The sequence below is a fragment of the Perca flavescens genome, unplaced genomic scaffold (assembly GCF_004354835.1).
Source record: "Perca flavescens isolate YP-PL-M2 unplaced genomic scaffold, PFLA_1.0 EPR50_1.1_unplaced_scaf_43, whole genome shotgun sequence".
NCBI classification, from domain to species: domain Eukaryota; kingdom Metazoa; phylum Chordata; class Actinopteri; order Perciformes; family Percidae; genus Perca; species Perca flavescens.
The window spans coordinates 44,276-59,221 of record NW_021166695.1 but is presented as its reverse complement, the minus strand read 5'-3'; the positions used below and the strand labels follow the sequence as shown (position 1 = coordinate 59,221).

The 14,946-nt window shown below is 38.6% G+C and overlaps 3 gene segments (V, D, J or C); all 3 read left to right on the top strand.

Annotated features, from left to right (window-relative positions):
- Nucleotides 1-7,026: 7,026 nt before the first annotated feature.
- On the top strand, nucleotides 7,027-8,935 carry LOC114551741 (Ig heavy chain V region 23-like). The segment is given in 3 exon segments: nucleotides 7,027-7,112; nucleotides 7,213-7,574; nucleotides 8,930-8,935. Coding segments are annotated over 3 exon segments (417 nt in total).
- Nucleotides 8,936-10,106: 1,171 nt separating this feature from the next.
- On the top strand, nucleotides 10,107-10,651 carry LOC114551744 (immunoglobulin heavy variable 3-23-like). The segment is given in 2 exon segments: nucleotides 10,107-10,209; nucleotides 10,307-10,651. Coding segments are annotated over 2 exon segments (351 nt in total).
- A 510-nt stretch (nucleotides 10,652-11,161) lies between these two features.
- Nucleotides 11,162-12,796, top strand: LOC114551740 (immunoglobulin heavy variable 3-43D-like). The segment is given in 4 exon segments: nucleotides 11,162-11,204; nucleotides 11,301-11,603; nucleotides 12,427-12,684; nucleotides 12,789-12,796. Coding segments are annotated over 4 exon segments (612 nt in total).
- Nucleotides 12,797-14,946: the final 2,150 nt, after the last annotated feature.

Sequence of the window (14,946 nt, the reverse complement as noted above, 5' to 3'; positions counted from 1 at the left end):
GCTGGTCAGGCAGGTCGGCCACAAACTGCAGTTTCCTAACAGCGTCTCCACCACCGCCCCACGATGACCAGATGGGCAAAAGGCGAGTTGAAGGCGACCCCGCGGGCGCCCCCAGCACCCATATCCCGGGAAAAACTGCCAGCAGCCACCGGGGCGCCGCCCTGTAAAGCTTGGGCACCCCCATCCACAATGACAGCTTCATCCCAACCTGACCCCTTCTCTTTCGTCTCTTCTTGGGATTTCCACGGCCCCGAAACAAAAAAATCGGGAACATATAGGCTGGGTACACACACCAACAGGTGGAAAAGTTTGACTTTAAGTCTCCCAGCTGTTACAGCAGAGTCCTTCCATAGCACACTCCAATGTTCATCAGGGTGACACGATCGTATGTCTGCGCAGCAATGACACAGTAGTTTAAAGGCAGGGGGTTAATGTGACCATAAGAGAGCCCAAAACAAACAAATAAAAACGACACCAATGTGGCGAAAGAAAGCGTGTATGCCGAACAAAGGCGCCATCATGCCATGTCAACAGGACTACTGAGTAAGGAATCACTGGGGATGAGACCAGACAAGTCCTGTCTGACAAGAGTCACAAACACAGGGATCTATGGAACATCTAAAATAATGAAAGCTGAGAGCTTTTTGAGTCAATTTTGTCCAGAAAATGTCCTTAGGGTTAGAGTCATGAAAATCATGAAAAGCTTCTAGCCAATTGGACAATGTACACTTGAGTTACACACTTCCTGTTTTGATGGCTTGAATGCAATAATAAAAGCGCCCGCCCATGCCCTATGACGAAAAGTTTTTCTTTTAATAACTTTTCATCTCTAAGGTCTTAAGATGGCACAGACCGAATTTGAAGTTGAGCGGATGAAATCTCTAGGAGGAGTTCGTTAAAGTTAGACATGTGGAAATGGCCAAAAATCACACTAATTTCGGAACATTCAATTCAAAATAGTGGACTTCCTGTTGGGTTTAGGGGGTATGGCTCCTGTCGGTATACGATCCGTGCTGCCTGCACGATCCGTTGTCTTGCGCATGTGCAAGGCGTTAAGTGCATGTGCAAGACGGTAAGTACATGCTTGTGAGATGAAAATCCTGTTTCTGATTTTACGACATTAGACATTAGCTGTTCTGTTGCTCTATATAACTAATTGGCTTCCCAATGGAAGCTAACGGTTGCCCTAATAACTACCTCCGGGCGTGGAACAAATCGTGTCCAGTATCCTCTTGAGTATCCTCGGTAAAACAGGATTACACTGCATGATCTGTTCCATGCTAGCCTCACCGGAAGCTAAACGTAGTCTAAAATAACGTTACTCAAGCTAAACACTGGGAAAAGCAGGCAACAGCTAAATTAAGACTTTACAGTAATAATAATAAAGACAAGTATTGATTTGATTGTATTTTATATGAATGCTGAAAATGTTACAGCTGTTATATATTTTAACGGTTATTTTCAGGTTTTATTTTGAGGGTCTTTAAAATTATTACATGCTGTCTCAGCTAGCGGTTAGCTGAATTAGCTGTTAGCTAGCTAGCTAATCTAACGTTTAAACCAATGACCGGTGTGCAACAGATCGTGCAGTGTAATCTTGTTTTACACGTGGTTTTACTGAGGATAGTGGACACTGCACGATTTGTTCCACGCTTCGGTCGTAGTTTTATGGGTTCTGCCGCTAGCCTCCACTGGGAAGCCAACGTTAGTTTATATAGCTACCAGCTAATTCGCTAACCGCTAGTGCAATGTCGTAAACCTCGTAAAACAGGATTTTCATCTGCGCATCGCTTAACGCCTTTTGCACATGCGCAGAACGGATCGTGCAGGCAGCGGATCGTGTACCCACCGCTCTAATGAGCTTCTTTATGCGTCTTGACATGCTACATATGTGTACCAAGTTTCCTGTGAGTCTACAAAACATACTGCAGGGCTCAATTTTTGAGAATGTTAAGCCCCTCAAAAGGTGATTCATTGGTGTGGAAGAAAATAAGGAATAATAATTCCTTCAGTTTCAATAGGGCCTTTGCCGCTGTCGGTGCTCAAGCCTAATAACATCAAGATAATAACATAATGGAAACTTCTGTTAGCAGTTAAGCTCTGTAGGTTTTTCAGTTTCTAAACATATAAATCTTTGGCGCAGTCACTTCCCCCTCTCTCTGCACCTTTGGGTCCACACCTGTGGTAGTGAAACTTGGTGGAAACCGTCAGAGCTACAAATAAACTTCCCTCAAAACAAGAGGCCCATCTTTCTGTGAACATTTGCATATCAGCACGTGTCCAGGCGTGAAACGGCTAACGTGCACAGTAGTACGGGTGGCTGACAGGGGCAAACGCCCTGCAACTTAAGAAAACACGTGCAAATAGACAAAACACAAGCAAATTAAGAAACCAACTTCATTAATTTGACAACACGCAGCATTCAGCAAACGTGATGCAAATACACACATCACAACCAAATACATAAACGCGATGCAAATAAAACAATGCAAAACGAAAAGCACACAAACCCCGAAAAAAAAACGATGCAAAAAAGAAAAACAACTTAATTAATTTGACAAAACATGCGCAGCATTCAGCAAACGCTGCAAATACACACAACACAAATCCAAATACACGAACACACTGCAAATACACACAACACAACCAAATACACAAACGTGCTGCGAATAAAATACGATGCAATAGAAAAGCACACAAACCCCGAAAACAAATGCAACAAAAAAACGCTGCATCCAGATTACAGAGAGAGAGAGAGAGAGAGAGAGAGAGAGAGAGAGAGAGAGAGAGACAGAGAGAGAGAGAGAGAGAGAAAAGAGAGAGAGAGAGAGAGAGAGAGAGAGACGTCAACCTCAGAACGGTGTGCACTGAGATCACTAGACTGTAAATATTAAGTCTATGTTTGAGATATGTTTTCTCTCGTTTGAGGGTGTGTCTTGGCTCAGATCACAGGTGGTACTCAATCAGCAGAGACGTCTGTAAACTCGTGGTAATAAAACATTTAAAACAGCGTCAGCATTTAACGTTGATGTTTGTTTAAGCCACATTACATGAAAGGGTTTAATTTCCAGGTCCGAAGGCGCATCACTGAAGTGTAGACCTCCTCAAGTGTAATATTGGGATTATACAACAAAATAAGTGACCAATCTGTATTCATATTGTGGAGCAATTCGCTCTTGAAATACAAAAAACAGATAGGATTTATAGTCCCTCCCTGTTTAGTAAACCAGCCAATTTACTGTTAGATTTATCAAACTGAATAAATCCGGCCCCGCACACATAAACACAAAACTGCTTTGCTTGCTCCATCGTGTTGTAAGTAAGACATCTGCTGAAAAAGTTATTGTATTCATTAGCAGGATTGCCGTACTGTTTAGTTCAAAAACATCCAAAACACCAAAGGAAGAAGAGCAGACCAGACGCAAGCTTTTATATTGAAAAGTCGAAGCTCGGGCATGAGACGGAAGCATAGACTGTATATTACTAATATATTATATTATGTTATTAATAATAATAATAATAATATGAATTTAATATACAGTCTATGGACGGGAGTTCTCTTTTTACTATGCAGCCATACCCGACTCTAATAAAAAGGCAGAGTGCTCTCTCCCTGTGGGGTCGAAAATCCAGCTGTTCCACCTAGCTGTTCCCTCTAGAGGTCTGGAGAACTTCCGTTGTGCAATCTGGATGCAGCGTTTTTTTGTTGCATTTGTTATCGGGTTTTGTTTGCTTTTCTTAGTGCATCGTTTTTTATTTGCAGCGCGTTTGTGTATTTGGTTGTGTTTTGTCTATTTGCATGTGTTTTCTGTTGCAGGGCGCGTTTGCCTAATAAGCCACCGCACAGCAGACATATCAAATACACAGAATTTCATAAGCTCATCAAACAATAGAACAGCAAATGCAAGACATGCAGGGTACAGAAATACCAGATACAGTTCAAATATATTTGTGTACCTATTTTGTTTAGCTGTATAGTACAGTTGTTATTTCACATATAGTTTCAAATTGGTGTTCTTCTGGATCTAGAACATGGCAGCACACAGCAGAAGGAGCTGGAGAATCCCAGACTGACCTGCACAGCCTTTTTATATTCAGGCTTGGATGCACTGGATCAGACAGGCTCCTGGAAAAGGACTGGAGTGGCTTGCGATTATCCACAGTAGCATCTACTACTCTCAGTCAGTCCAAGGCCGGTTTACCATCTCCAGAGACGAGAGCAGAGAGCAGCTGTATCTGCAGATGAACAGTCTGAAGAGTGAAGATTCTGCTGTTTGAACAGCTGTAAAAAAATCCTACAGTATTCTTACAGTGCTGATGAAGCCAAATAATGAAAATGCTATATGAATGTAATATGTATATCATATATTTTATATAGTTTATAAGTTTTTTTCCCCTAAATTTCACATTATGTATAATTTTTAGAATGATAAATTACCCTTTGTCTCGATATTATATTACGTCCTGCTTTGCTGAGAAATATTATTACTCAACATTAACAACACAAAAACACAATAAAGATCACTTGTTGGCATTAATTGCCAAAACGATCTGGTTGCTTAAATTAAACTACTTCAACTCCTGCAGTAAGAAACATTTCTTGTCTTTCCTCATCCTCCCTGGGCTGATAAACTCTGCACTGTCTCACATGACTGATGTCCTCAGGTCAAGTCATTCAAAATGAGACAACACAGACATTTGAGTATGATTGTTGTATGACTGGCTTTTAAGAACTCTGAATAAAAACAAGTAAAAATCATGCTGCGGGATATTTGATATATGATTTTATTTCTGACATAACCACACACATATGAAGGTAAAATATGTTTGTTTATTACAGAAGAGTAACTTGTAAATGGATGAACTACAATAGTTTTCATCTTTGTTAAAGGATTTAGTTTTTGCATTTTGACACGTTTCAGTTCCTGAGCAGCTGTTTTCCTCTAAAAGGCTCCAAGTTTCTCTGTATGTCTGTTTCTTTAAACATCTGCAAACACTGAAACCATTACAAGTCTTTTATTAAAAGCTGCAAAATATATTATTATTAAACATGATTCTGGCTGCTGTCAATGTATTTATGTTTGCAGCAAATACAAAAAAATAAATGCAGGTAGCAGCTACTACACAGCTTGGATCAGACAGCATGCAGGGAAAGGACTGGAGTGATTGTACATGGTGGTGTTGCATCCACCAAACTACAAAGATTCACTGAAGAACAAGTTCAGTATCGAATTAAGACTCTCCCAGTGACTCATCAGTAGACCTGAACAAAAACCCCTCAGAGCCTGAACACTTGTAACATGAAGCCACCAGAGGAGGAGCCCTCAGACCACTAATGGTTTCAACACCAGCTCACTGTTACAGTAAAGGATGAAACAGTCTTTAGATTTTTTTTAAATGGTGATTTAGTTACAGTATGGTATGAATGAATCCTCAAATAAACATATTCAAATGTTACAAAGTGACTTAAAGTAAAAATAAATAAAAATAAAGGATTAGGTAACATCTGGTTAAAAATGTGAAACAAAATCAAAATGATAAGATATATGGTGAGATGATTTGTGCAAACACAAAATACAGTTAGGAGAAAGCCAAATAAGGAGGAGTCAATGCAAATCTCAGATATCTTCCACCTCTACTTATCTGAGTGCAGAGAGGAGGACAGAGAACAGTGGACACACAGTTTAACATGATGGACTATAGGACAGGACTGCTGCTTTTAACTCTCTGCTGGGCAGGTGAAGATTTTCACTGATCTTAATTTGAAGTTGTCTTTAAAACATTACCAAAATAAAAAAGCAACTGATTAATTTATTCATTTGACAGGTGTTGATGGTCAGACTCTGAGAGAATCTGAACCAGTGGTTAAAAGACCTGGAGAATCTCACAGATTGACCTGTACAACATCTGGATTGCCATTTAGTAGCTACTTTATGGCCTGGATCAGACAGGCTCCTGGAAAAGGACTGGAGTGGGTTGCGAGTATCCACAGTACTAGCATCTACTAAACTTGGACAGAAACAGTTCAGAATGTCTTTTTTCTCCCATGAGCCTTTGCATCGCTTCAGCGCAGAGAAGTTCAAATGACCTGCCCCTCCCATACAGGAACTTAACATCCTTAGTTATCTCTGCTTGATATGATCTGTGTGCAGTGCATACTTAAGCGGATTATTACAAACAACTAATGTGATTTAGTAATGAATAGGGTTTTTAACAAAACATGAATGTATAAGTAGTGACCACTAATTTTGTTTAATTACAACTACATCTAGGTTTACAGTGTACTATAATGACTTCTACTGCAGCAGTCGAGTCTGGATGTGATGAAGCTGTTCCACATTGAAATGTGGAACAGCTTAAAAAAAAGAATGTATTTGTTAGGGTTAATTTAAGTTTATTTAAAAACATCTTCACTCAATCCAAATAAAATGAATGGGCTTCAGTTTTAGTGAGGTCTGCATGTATAACGTAAACTTATGGCTTATTGCAGTGGTTCCCAAACTTTTCACATCAAGGACCCCTACACTGACACAAATTAGATCACTGACCCCGGAGTAAAAAACTTCTTCTGATTGGACATTGTGGCTTGTGGAATTGTGGGACTTTTTTTTAACAATGAGCAGTAAGACGAAAAAAGATCATAGTAGGTCATAATAGTTACTCGCACACTGCTCGTAAATGATATCTCTGTATCACACATTTATTTTTAGGGGCAAATGTGAGTGAAATACTCACAATGTAAAACTCTGCCTGTATGTGTAATTTATATATATTTTTTATGTATTGTATGCAAATACAATTAATTACATTGTTTCCAGGCCTTCAAGGTTTCTTTTTGTGATTTTCTTAATTGTTCCTTTCTTAAAATAATCACACATCACAAGCAGCAGGTAAAGTCCATCTATAATGTTCCCTTTTAAACCTGTAGAGGGAGGTCTATGCAAACTCTTCCTTCTTTATAAACACACCAACAGCAGCTGTAGAATCATTAGAGGCAGAACAACTGACAGTTTCATACATATCAGAAAGACTTTGATCAGACATCAGTTCATTGCAGAGTTTGATGGGAAATATGATTGTCTGGGGTTTATTTTTTGTAGTTGCTATTAATGGTGAGGAAATCATTTTTGCAGTTACAAAATAAAGCAATTAGTTTTTTAAACGCTTAATATTTTCAAGTGTGATGGATGATGATCATTTCTTTCCTTACAGGAGTTTGGAGTGAGATCAAACTGGACCAGTCTCCCTCTGAGGTGAAAAGACCTGGAGAGACAGTGAAGATGTCATGTATCATATCTGGTTATAGCATGACAAGCAACTATATTCACTGGATACAACAGAGACCAGGAGAAGCTCTGGAGTGGATTGGGAGAATAAGCCCATATAGAAACACTCCGAGCTATGCCAGCTCCTTTCAGAGCCGTTTCAATTTTACTCAAGATGTTCCCAGCAGCACTCAGTACCTCGAGGTCCAGAGCCTGACAGCAGCAGATTCTGCTGTTTACTTCTGTGCTCGAGAAGACACAGTGACTGAAGACAGTGGAGCAGCTGCACAAAAACCTCCACAGATATGTGTAGTAATCATAATAACATCTGGGTTTTCTAATCAGCAGCACATGTGTTTATGTTTTAGACAAATTAAATATATTGTATACACATTGTCTGCAAATATTTACTGTGTTTACAAGATTTGTGTGTGGCTGACCAGCAAAAAATAATATTTTTGAAAAAATAGTATTTTGTTCTACCTAAAACATTATGGGCTTTTATTTTTTAAAGTGAAAAAAGCTGCAGAAGCTTTTGGGTGAGTTGATAATATGGGTGTATCCAACATACTGCATAAACATACTATTAGAATAGATTTTTAAGAGTCAAAGACAGTTTACTAATTTCATGTAATCATTCATTATCCAATTATTTCAATGCTGTGGCAACTTTAAATCAATGCTACCACTTCTCATGTTCTGAAGGAGCAAAGTCTTCAGATTGTTGGGAAATAATAACACTTTAAAACTGCAACAAATAGTTACCAGTTTATTGGGATCATCTCTTTAATATAATGCAATCCTGTATGGCCCAATAGAGAAGATCTAACCTTTTAAATAATGACTAGAATGTAGTTTATAATGATCTGGTGTACAAAAATTGACCTGTACAATTTGAACCTGCATTGTGCCTGTACTCTGTACCACTGTACTACTGTACTACTGTACAACAAAAGGTACAATTCTGCTCTACCTTGTCAGCGTTGCCCGATAAAAACCAAAGATTAGCTGTTTAGAGCATTCAATCACCCCCTGTCAGTTGCTGATATATATTGACATGATTTCTGCTTCTCGGACAGGAACATGGCTGGGATCTTAATATAAGACATATTCAATTTAATTGAAATATGTCAGACAAGCAATCATTGTTTTGACTTAAAAAATAAACATTCACTTTTCATTCATCCATTAACTAGCCTCTTATTCTTGAGAGTCATTGGAGGCTGGAGCCAATCCCAGGTGACATTGGGGCGAGAGGCAGCGTACATCGTGGACAGGTCGCCAATCAATCACAGGGCTCATTTACATTACATTTTCACCAAACAAAAACTGAATGCCAAGCCTAATCTAGTGGTATCCTCCCTGTGAGGAGGAGTCAATGCAAATCTCAGATATCTTCCACCTCTATTTATCTGAGTGCAGAGAGGAGGACCGAGAACAGTGGACACACAGTTTAACATGATGGACTATAGGACAGGACTGCTGCTTTTAACTCTCCAGATAAAAATATCTGGATATGAAGAAAACAAAAATTCCAGGCACATATTTTCACTCTGCAGATATAATAACACTTAACAAACTCTTCTATTGACTCCAATTAGACCAACATTGATGCTTCATATTTTTGATTTTATGCAAACTCAGTGACCTTCCTTGTTTCTCAGCTATAGAAACATCACATCAGGCTGTCAGTGGAGTTCACAGCACGTCAGTTTCAAATTTTTTTTACAAAGACCAACAGGTAGTGATGGTCAAATGAAGCTTCGCGAACCAGTGTCTTTACTTTCTGAGCTCACTAGATGGCGCTCTCTGTTCAAAGAAAAAGGTTAAATGAATGGCAATTCAATGGGTTTTCAAACCCTTTGTTGAACAGACAGCACCATCTAGTGAGCTCAGAAAGTAAAGACACTGGTTCGCAAAGCTTCATTTGACTATCACTACCAACAGGAGGCAGTAGGAGACCTAACATAATAATGGCAGTACGAGTATAAGACAAAGAGGCACACAATGACAGCAGCAGATGATTTGGGGTTTTTTGACTTCCTGTTTTATTTTTTACCAACAATGTAATGATGAATAACTGACTGAGTTATAGTTTTATTGAGAAGTCTGAATGTATTTTTTCTCTGTTATAAGGTTTGTAAAGAATACGAACATTCAATTTAACATGTTGTGAGAAATGACACACTGTGTAATACAGTGTGTAAACTGGGTAGCACTTGTTGTCATTCATACATATTTGAATGGTCAAAATGGCACAAAGTTTCCCAGGTATAATTTATTGGGCTTTTACATGCTCACACTACTTAGATTATGGAAACAATAGAAAATCTCAACATATATATATGGACGACACAAATGTAGATAACAATCAGCCAATTATTGCATTGAACAAATCAATTATTTGATGTGCAAAATAAATGCCCAAGACAAATATACATAAATAAATACATATCTAAAACAATATTTTTTAGTGCCAAATAACAATTAAAGATCAATGCTCACCTTGAATCACTTAAGTAAAGAATGCCAATCCCAGAACACTCTCACTTATGGACACAGAGAAAACATTTAACACCCACATTAAGACAATCACAAAATCAGCCAACTAGCACATTAACAGAATATAGTTAATAGACATTTTGTGCTTGTTTGAGAATCAGATGAGAAAATGTAATTCAAATATGTGTCTGTATTACATTTTCTTTCCTTTAATAAAATAAATGGTCATTATAGTCTTGACTACGTGTTATGGGACAGTTCATCTTTATTTTATAGCCTGTCAGTGTCCTTCTCTATGCAAAGTGAACTTCCTCACAGTCTGCTATAAAGACTTGATATCATGCTGTCAGTTGCAGCAGAAGAAGAGAAGCTCCCATCAGATCACCTTCAATAGCAACCATGTTCTCTGTAGCTCTGCTGCTGCTGCTGGCTGCTGGATCCTGTGAGTCTCACTGAGGCAGAGACACTGACAGTATGATCACAGCACACTGTTCACTGTTATTACACTGATTCAATACTCAACATGTTTTCCTCCACAGGTGTGAAGTGTGAACAGTTGACCCAGCCAGCCTCTGTGACTGTGCAGCCAGGTCAACGTCTGACCATCACCTGTCAGGTCTCTTATTCTGTTAGTAGCTACGTCACAGCTTGGATCAGACAGCCTGCAGGGAAAGGACTGGAGTGGATTGTAAGAGGAGGTGTTGGATACACAACATACTACAAAGATTCACTGAAGAACAAGTTCAGCATCAGCTTTGACTCTTCCAGCAACACAGTGACTCTAAATGGACAGAATGTGCAGCCTGAAGACACTGCTGTGTATTACTGTGCCAGAGAGCCACAGTAACACAAACCATCAGTAGACCTGAACAAAAACCCCTCAGAGCCTGAACACTTGTAACATGAAGCCACCAGAGGAGGAGCCCTCAGACCACTAATGGTTTCAACACCAGCTCACTGTTACAGTAAAGAGAGAAACAGACACAACACAAATTAATCTTACAGTAATTAAATTTAACACAGTACAATTAATAAATTTAAATACTACATAACAATCACTGATACATCATTGAATGTATATATAACTTTTCAAGTGATGGAATAAATTCAGTGATTTTCTACGGTATAAATGTCTCTTCCGTCATATCATTATTTACTTTTCATTAACAATCAAACATATGTTTGTCAGAGATTCAGGTTTCACCTTCTCTTTATGTGAGAACACCTGAACATTTCATCTTCAATTTTGATTTATTCAAATATACTTTAGTCAGCTGATTTACTATCATCAGTATGTAAATCAGCCTCCTTGTGTGTTGCCTCATAAAGAAGTGAAGTGTGTGTGTGTCAGTGAGAGACAGAAGAGCTGACATCAGTTCAGCTTCAACATCAACATGTTCTCTGTAGCTCTGATACTGCTGCTGGCTGCTGGATCCTGTGAGGAGCTTTCAGTGGATTCACTCTAATACACACATTAGAAACCCTGAATAGTCAGATGAATGATGGAGATAATGTTGATTTGTGTTTCCACAGGTGTGAACAGTATTGATCTCATCCAGACAGACTCAATGGTTGTGCAGCCTGGACAGTCTCTGACCATCAGCTGTCAGGTCTCTGGTTATTCTTTGACTGATAACAGCTATGCAACAGGTTGGATCAGACAGAGTGAAGGAAAACCAATGGACTGGATTTCCCATCAGTGGGGTGGAGGTACCCTTCATCAAAATGATGCTCTGAAGAACAAGTTCAGCTACAGCAGAGACACTTCTGCTCTAACAGTGACTCTAAAAGGACAGAATGTGCAGCCTGAGGACACAGCTGTGTATTACTGTGTACGTCAGCCCCCAGTGATACAAACCACCAACAGACCTGCACAAATACCCAGCAACCAGCATGACTCAACCACACACACATGTTCTAAATGTGAACATTAATAAAGACAGCACTCTTGAATGAGTTGATACATTTAATGTTTATGGAATTCAATGAATGGTATTAATCGAGTTGTAAAGCCTATAAAAGATGAGAAACACATTTTTCCTGTTTTCATGTTACGTCTGATAACTAACTACATTTAAACAGTAGCTACATCTCTTCACAAAAACACAAAAGTACAAAGCATGTATATTATAATGACATAATTAGATGATATTAAAACAATTTTCAGAAATGCTCAAATGTTGGTAATGAACCTTTGTTTAAACAGAGATCATTCATTCCAAGATGAATCAGAATTTAACATAATTTTAATAACCCTTGTTTTTTAACGTGTCAGATGTAATTTGTGTATCATTAGAATGAATATGGTTGTGGTGGTAATGCCGGCTAACATTTTACACAAATTAAAATTTGTCAGACAAACATTAAAACAGCTGATTTGGAGGGTTGACTCTGACTCAGTTTCATTAAATATCTCCAGTCCAGATGTTTCCTCCCTGTGAGGAGGAGTCGATGCAAAACTCAGATATCTTCACCTCTACTTATCTGAGTGCAGAGAGGAGGACAGAGAACAGTGGACACACAGTTTAACATGATGGACTATAGGACAGGACTGCTGCTTTTAACTCTCTGCTGGGCAGGTGAAGATTTTCATTGATCTTAATCTTATATATCTTTTTTTTCTTTTTTTTCCATTCAATGTATTTTATCCTCTTGACAGGTGTTGATGGTCAGACTCTGACAGAATCTGAACCAGCGATTAAAAGACCTGGAGAATCCCACAGATTGATCTGTACAGCCTCTGGGTTGGACGTTAATGGCTACTGGATGGCCTGGATCAGACAGGCTGCTGGAAAAGGACTGGAGTGGGTTGCTACTGATACTAGTGGTGGCACCAACTACTACTCTCAGTCAGTTCAGGGCCGGTTTACCATCTCCAGAGACAACAACAGAAAGCAGCTGTATCTGCAGATGAACAGTCTGAAGACTGAAGATTCTGCTGTTTATTATTGTGCTCGAGACCCACAGTGACTGGAGTTGGTTGAGCAGCTGTACAAAATCCTACAGTACTCATTCTTTCAGGCTGGTAGAGCCCAAGCATGAAGTATTTTTCACAACATTTATGTATTTATTTATTTTTATATTAGCTTTTGTTGTTTTGAGGTTGTTAATTTGTTTAATATTCTGTAATCTAATTTTCAAATACAGTATGTCATATAATAGATTAACAATCCTCCCTGAATTAAACACATTTCGGAAAACACACAAAAAAAAATCTCCTTTTGATAAAAGGTCCAAAGACAGCCCAAAAATCAGGTTTCTGAAATTAAACTTCTACAAATACTTTACATTTCTACAAATTAAGACACAATACACAATACATAATTACTGTTTAAGGGCCTTATTTTGTTGTGATTACAGCAACCATAAAAATGTAGTGACCTCAGTATTATTTTGCCAACCCCCTCCTGAAATTCTTAATACATTTAATTTTATGCCCCCATTAATCATATCTTATTTGTCAATGTTAAAGATGGACCAGGTCAGCACTTTTTTTGAAGGGCCACAAACATGATGAAGTAATGGATGATGCATTTTTATTTAACCATGATTACAACACTACAGGTTTTCTGAATATATGTACACCGCTGTGACTGGTCAGTTCTTTAAAGAAGACATGAACATCATTAGTAAATCAGAAATCTTGATGATTCACATTCCTTAATTGATGCATTAATGAATGTATTGTTCCTGCATTAAGTCATGCATGAGATACTATTAATCCTTGTACATTACTGAAGTACTACTTTTTCATGCATGAAGTAATGCATGAAGTCATGACAATTCATGTACCATAATTATAAAGTGTAACCGATAGAGCAATACAAAACAAAAAGTGCCCTTGTCCTGAATGTGATATTGTATCTAACATAGAATGACTAGCAACTATAATTGAAAAATGAACAAATAATACATGATACAAACTATAACAGAGTGCTGGTTTAGGAGCCACTCCCTCCCCATTATGTCCTGATGCAAATCTTGAGTCTGTGCAGTGTACTTCTGTCCTGCTGACTGCTCTTGTACTTTGTGTGGAGCATCAGATGTCACATCTCCAGCCTCAGGATGATGAACACACTCACTCTTCTGCTGGTTGCTCTCTCTCTGCCCTGTGAGTTCTCCTGCTTCTTGCTGTGTTATCTTTTCTCAGACATCATGGACTGATGGTCAGTCAGTGACACCAGAAAACCTTCCAGATGACTGTCTGACTTTCTTCGGTTCTTCTCTCCTTTCATCTCATCAGGTTGTACAGGTCAGAGTATGGAGTCCATTCCTTCCAGTTCAGTAGTGAAAAAGCCTGGGGAGACTCTCAGTCTCTCCTGCAGGGGATCTGGCTTCACATTTAGCTGCTGTGGTATGAGCTGGATCAGACAACCTGCAGGAGAAGGACTGGAATGGATAGGGCTTATTTACAGCGATGCTAGTAGAACATATTATGCCAGCAGTGTGCAAGGATGAGTAGAGGTCACCAGAGATAACAGCAACAGCATGGTGTATCTGAGACTGTCCAACTTAAAGCCAGAGGACTCTGCTGTGTATTACTGTGCGAAACACACACTGGTTAAAGGAAGCAGAGAGGCTTGACAAAAACCTCACACAAATTATTTTCCCAAGAACCTCCAGGTGGCAGTAGAAGATAATATGTCAGATTACACTAAGGAGAATATGACAGTGTCTCTAATCACACACACAAATACATGACAACAATGGAAGCAACAGCTGATGTTGTGGTTTGTGACTTCCTGTTTTCTGATGGTTAATAATGTTTATGCTTTTGATTTTGAACAGCAGGTGTTGAGAATATATTTAGATATTTATGCATGATATATCCAGTATATGGATGGCCCACCAAATGCTGCTGAGCATAAAAATATAAAAAAACAGTTTGGAATTAAATAACCTGAAAATAATCTTCATCATTAAAAAAATCATAAATTAACAATATTATGAAAGATACATAAATCATATTTTCCAGAGATGTGTTGAGTTTCTGTTTGAGGAGGAGTCAATGCAAATCTCTGACCTCTTCCATCTCTATATATGTGTTGCAGAGTGAAGGACAGACACTAAATCACTGACATACACACTGTAGACTGGAGTAGTAGTAGTAGTAGTAGTAGTTTTTCTCATCCTGTCATTTAACTGGGAAGATAAGAACAATATTTGTTTTTTCTGATAA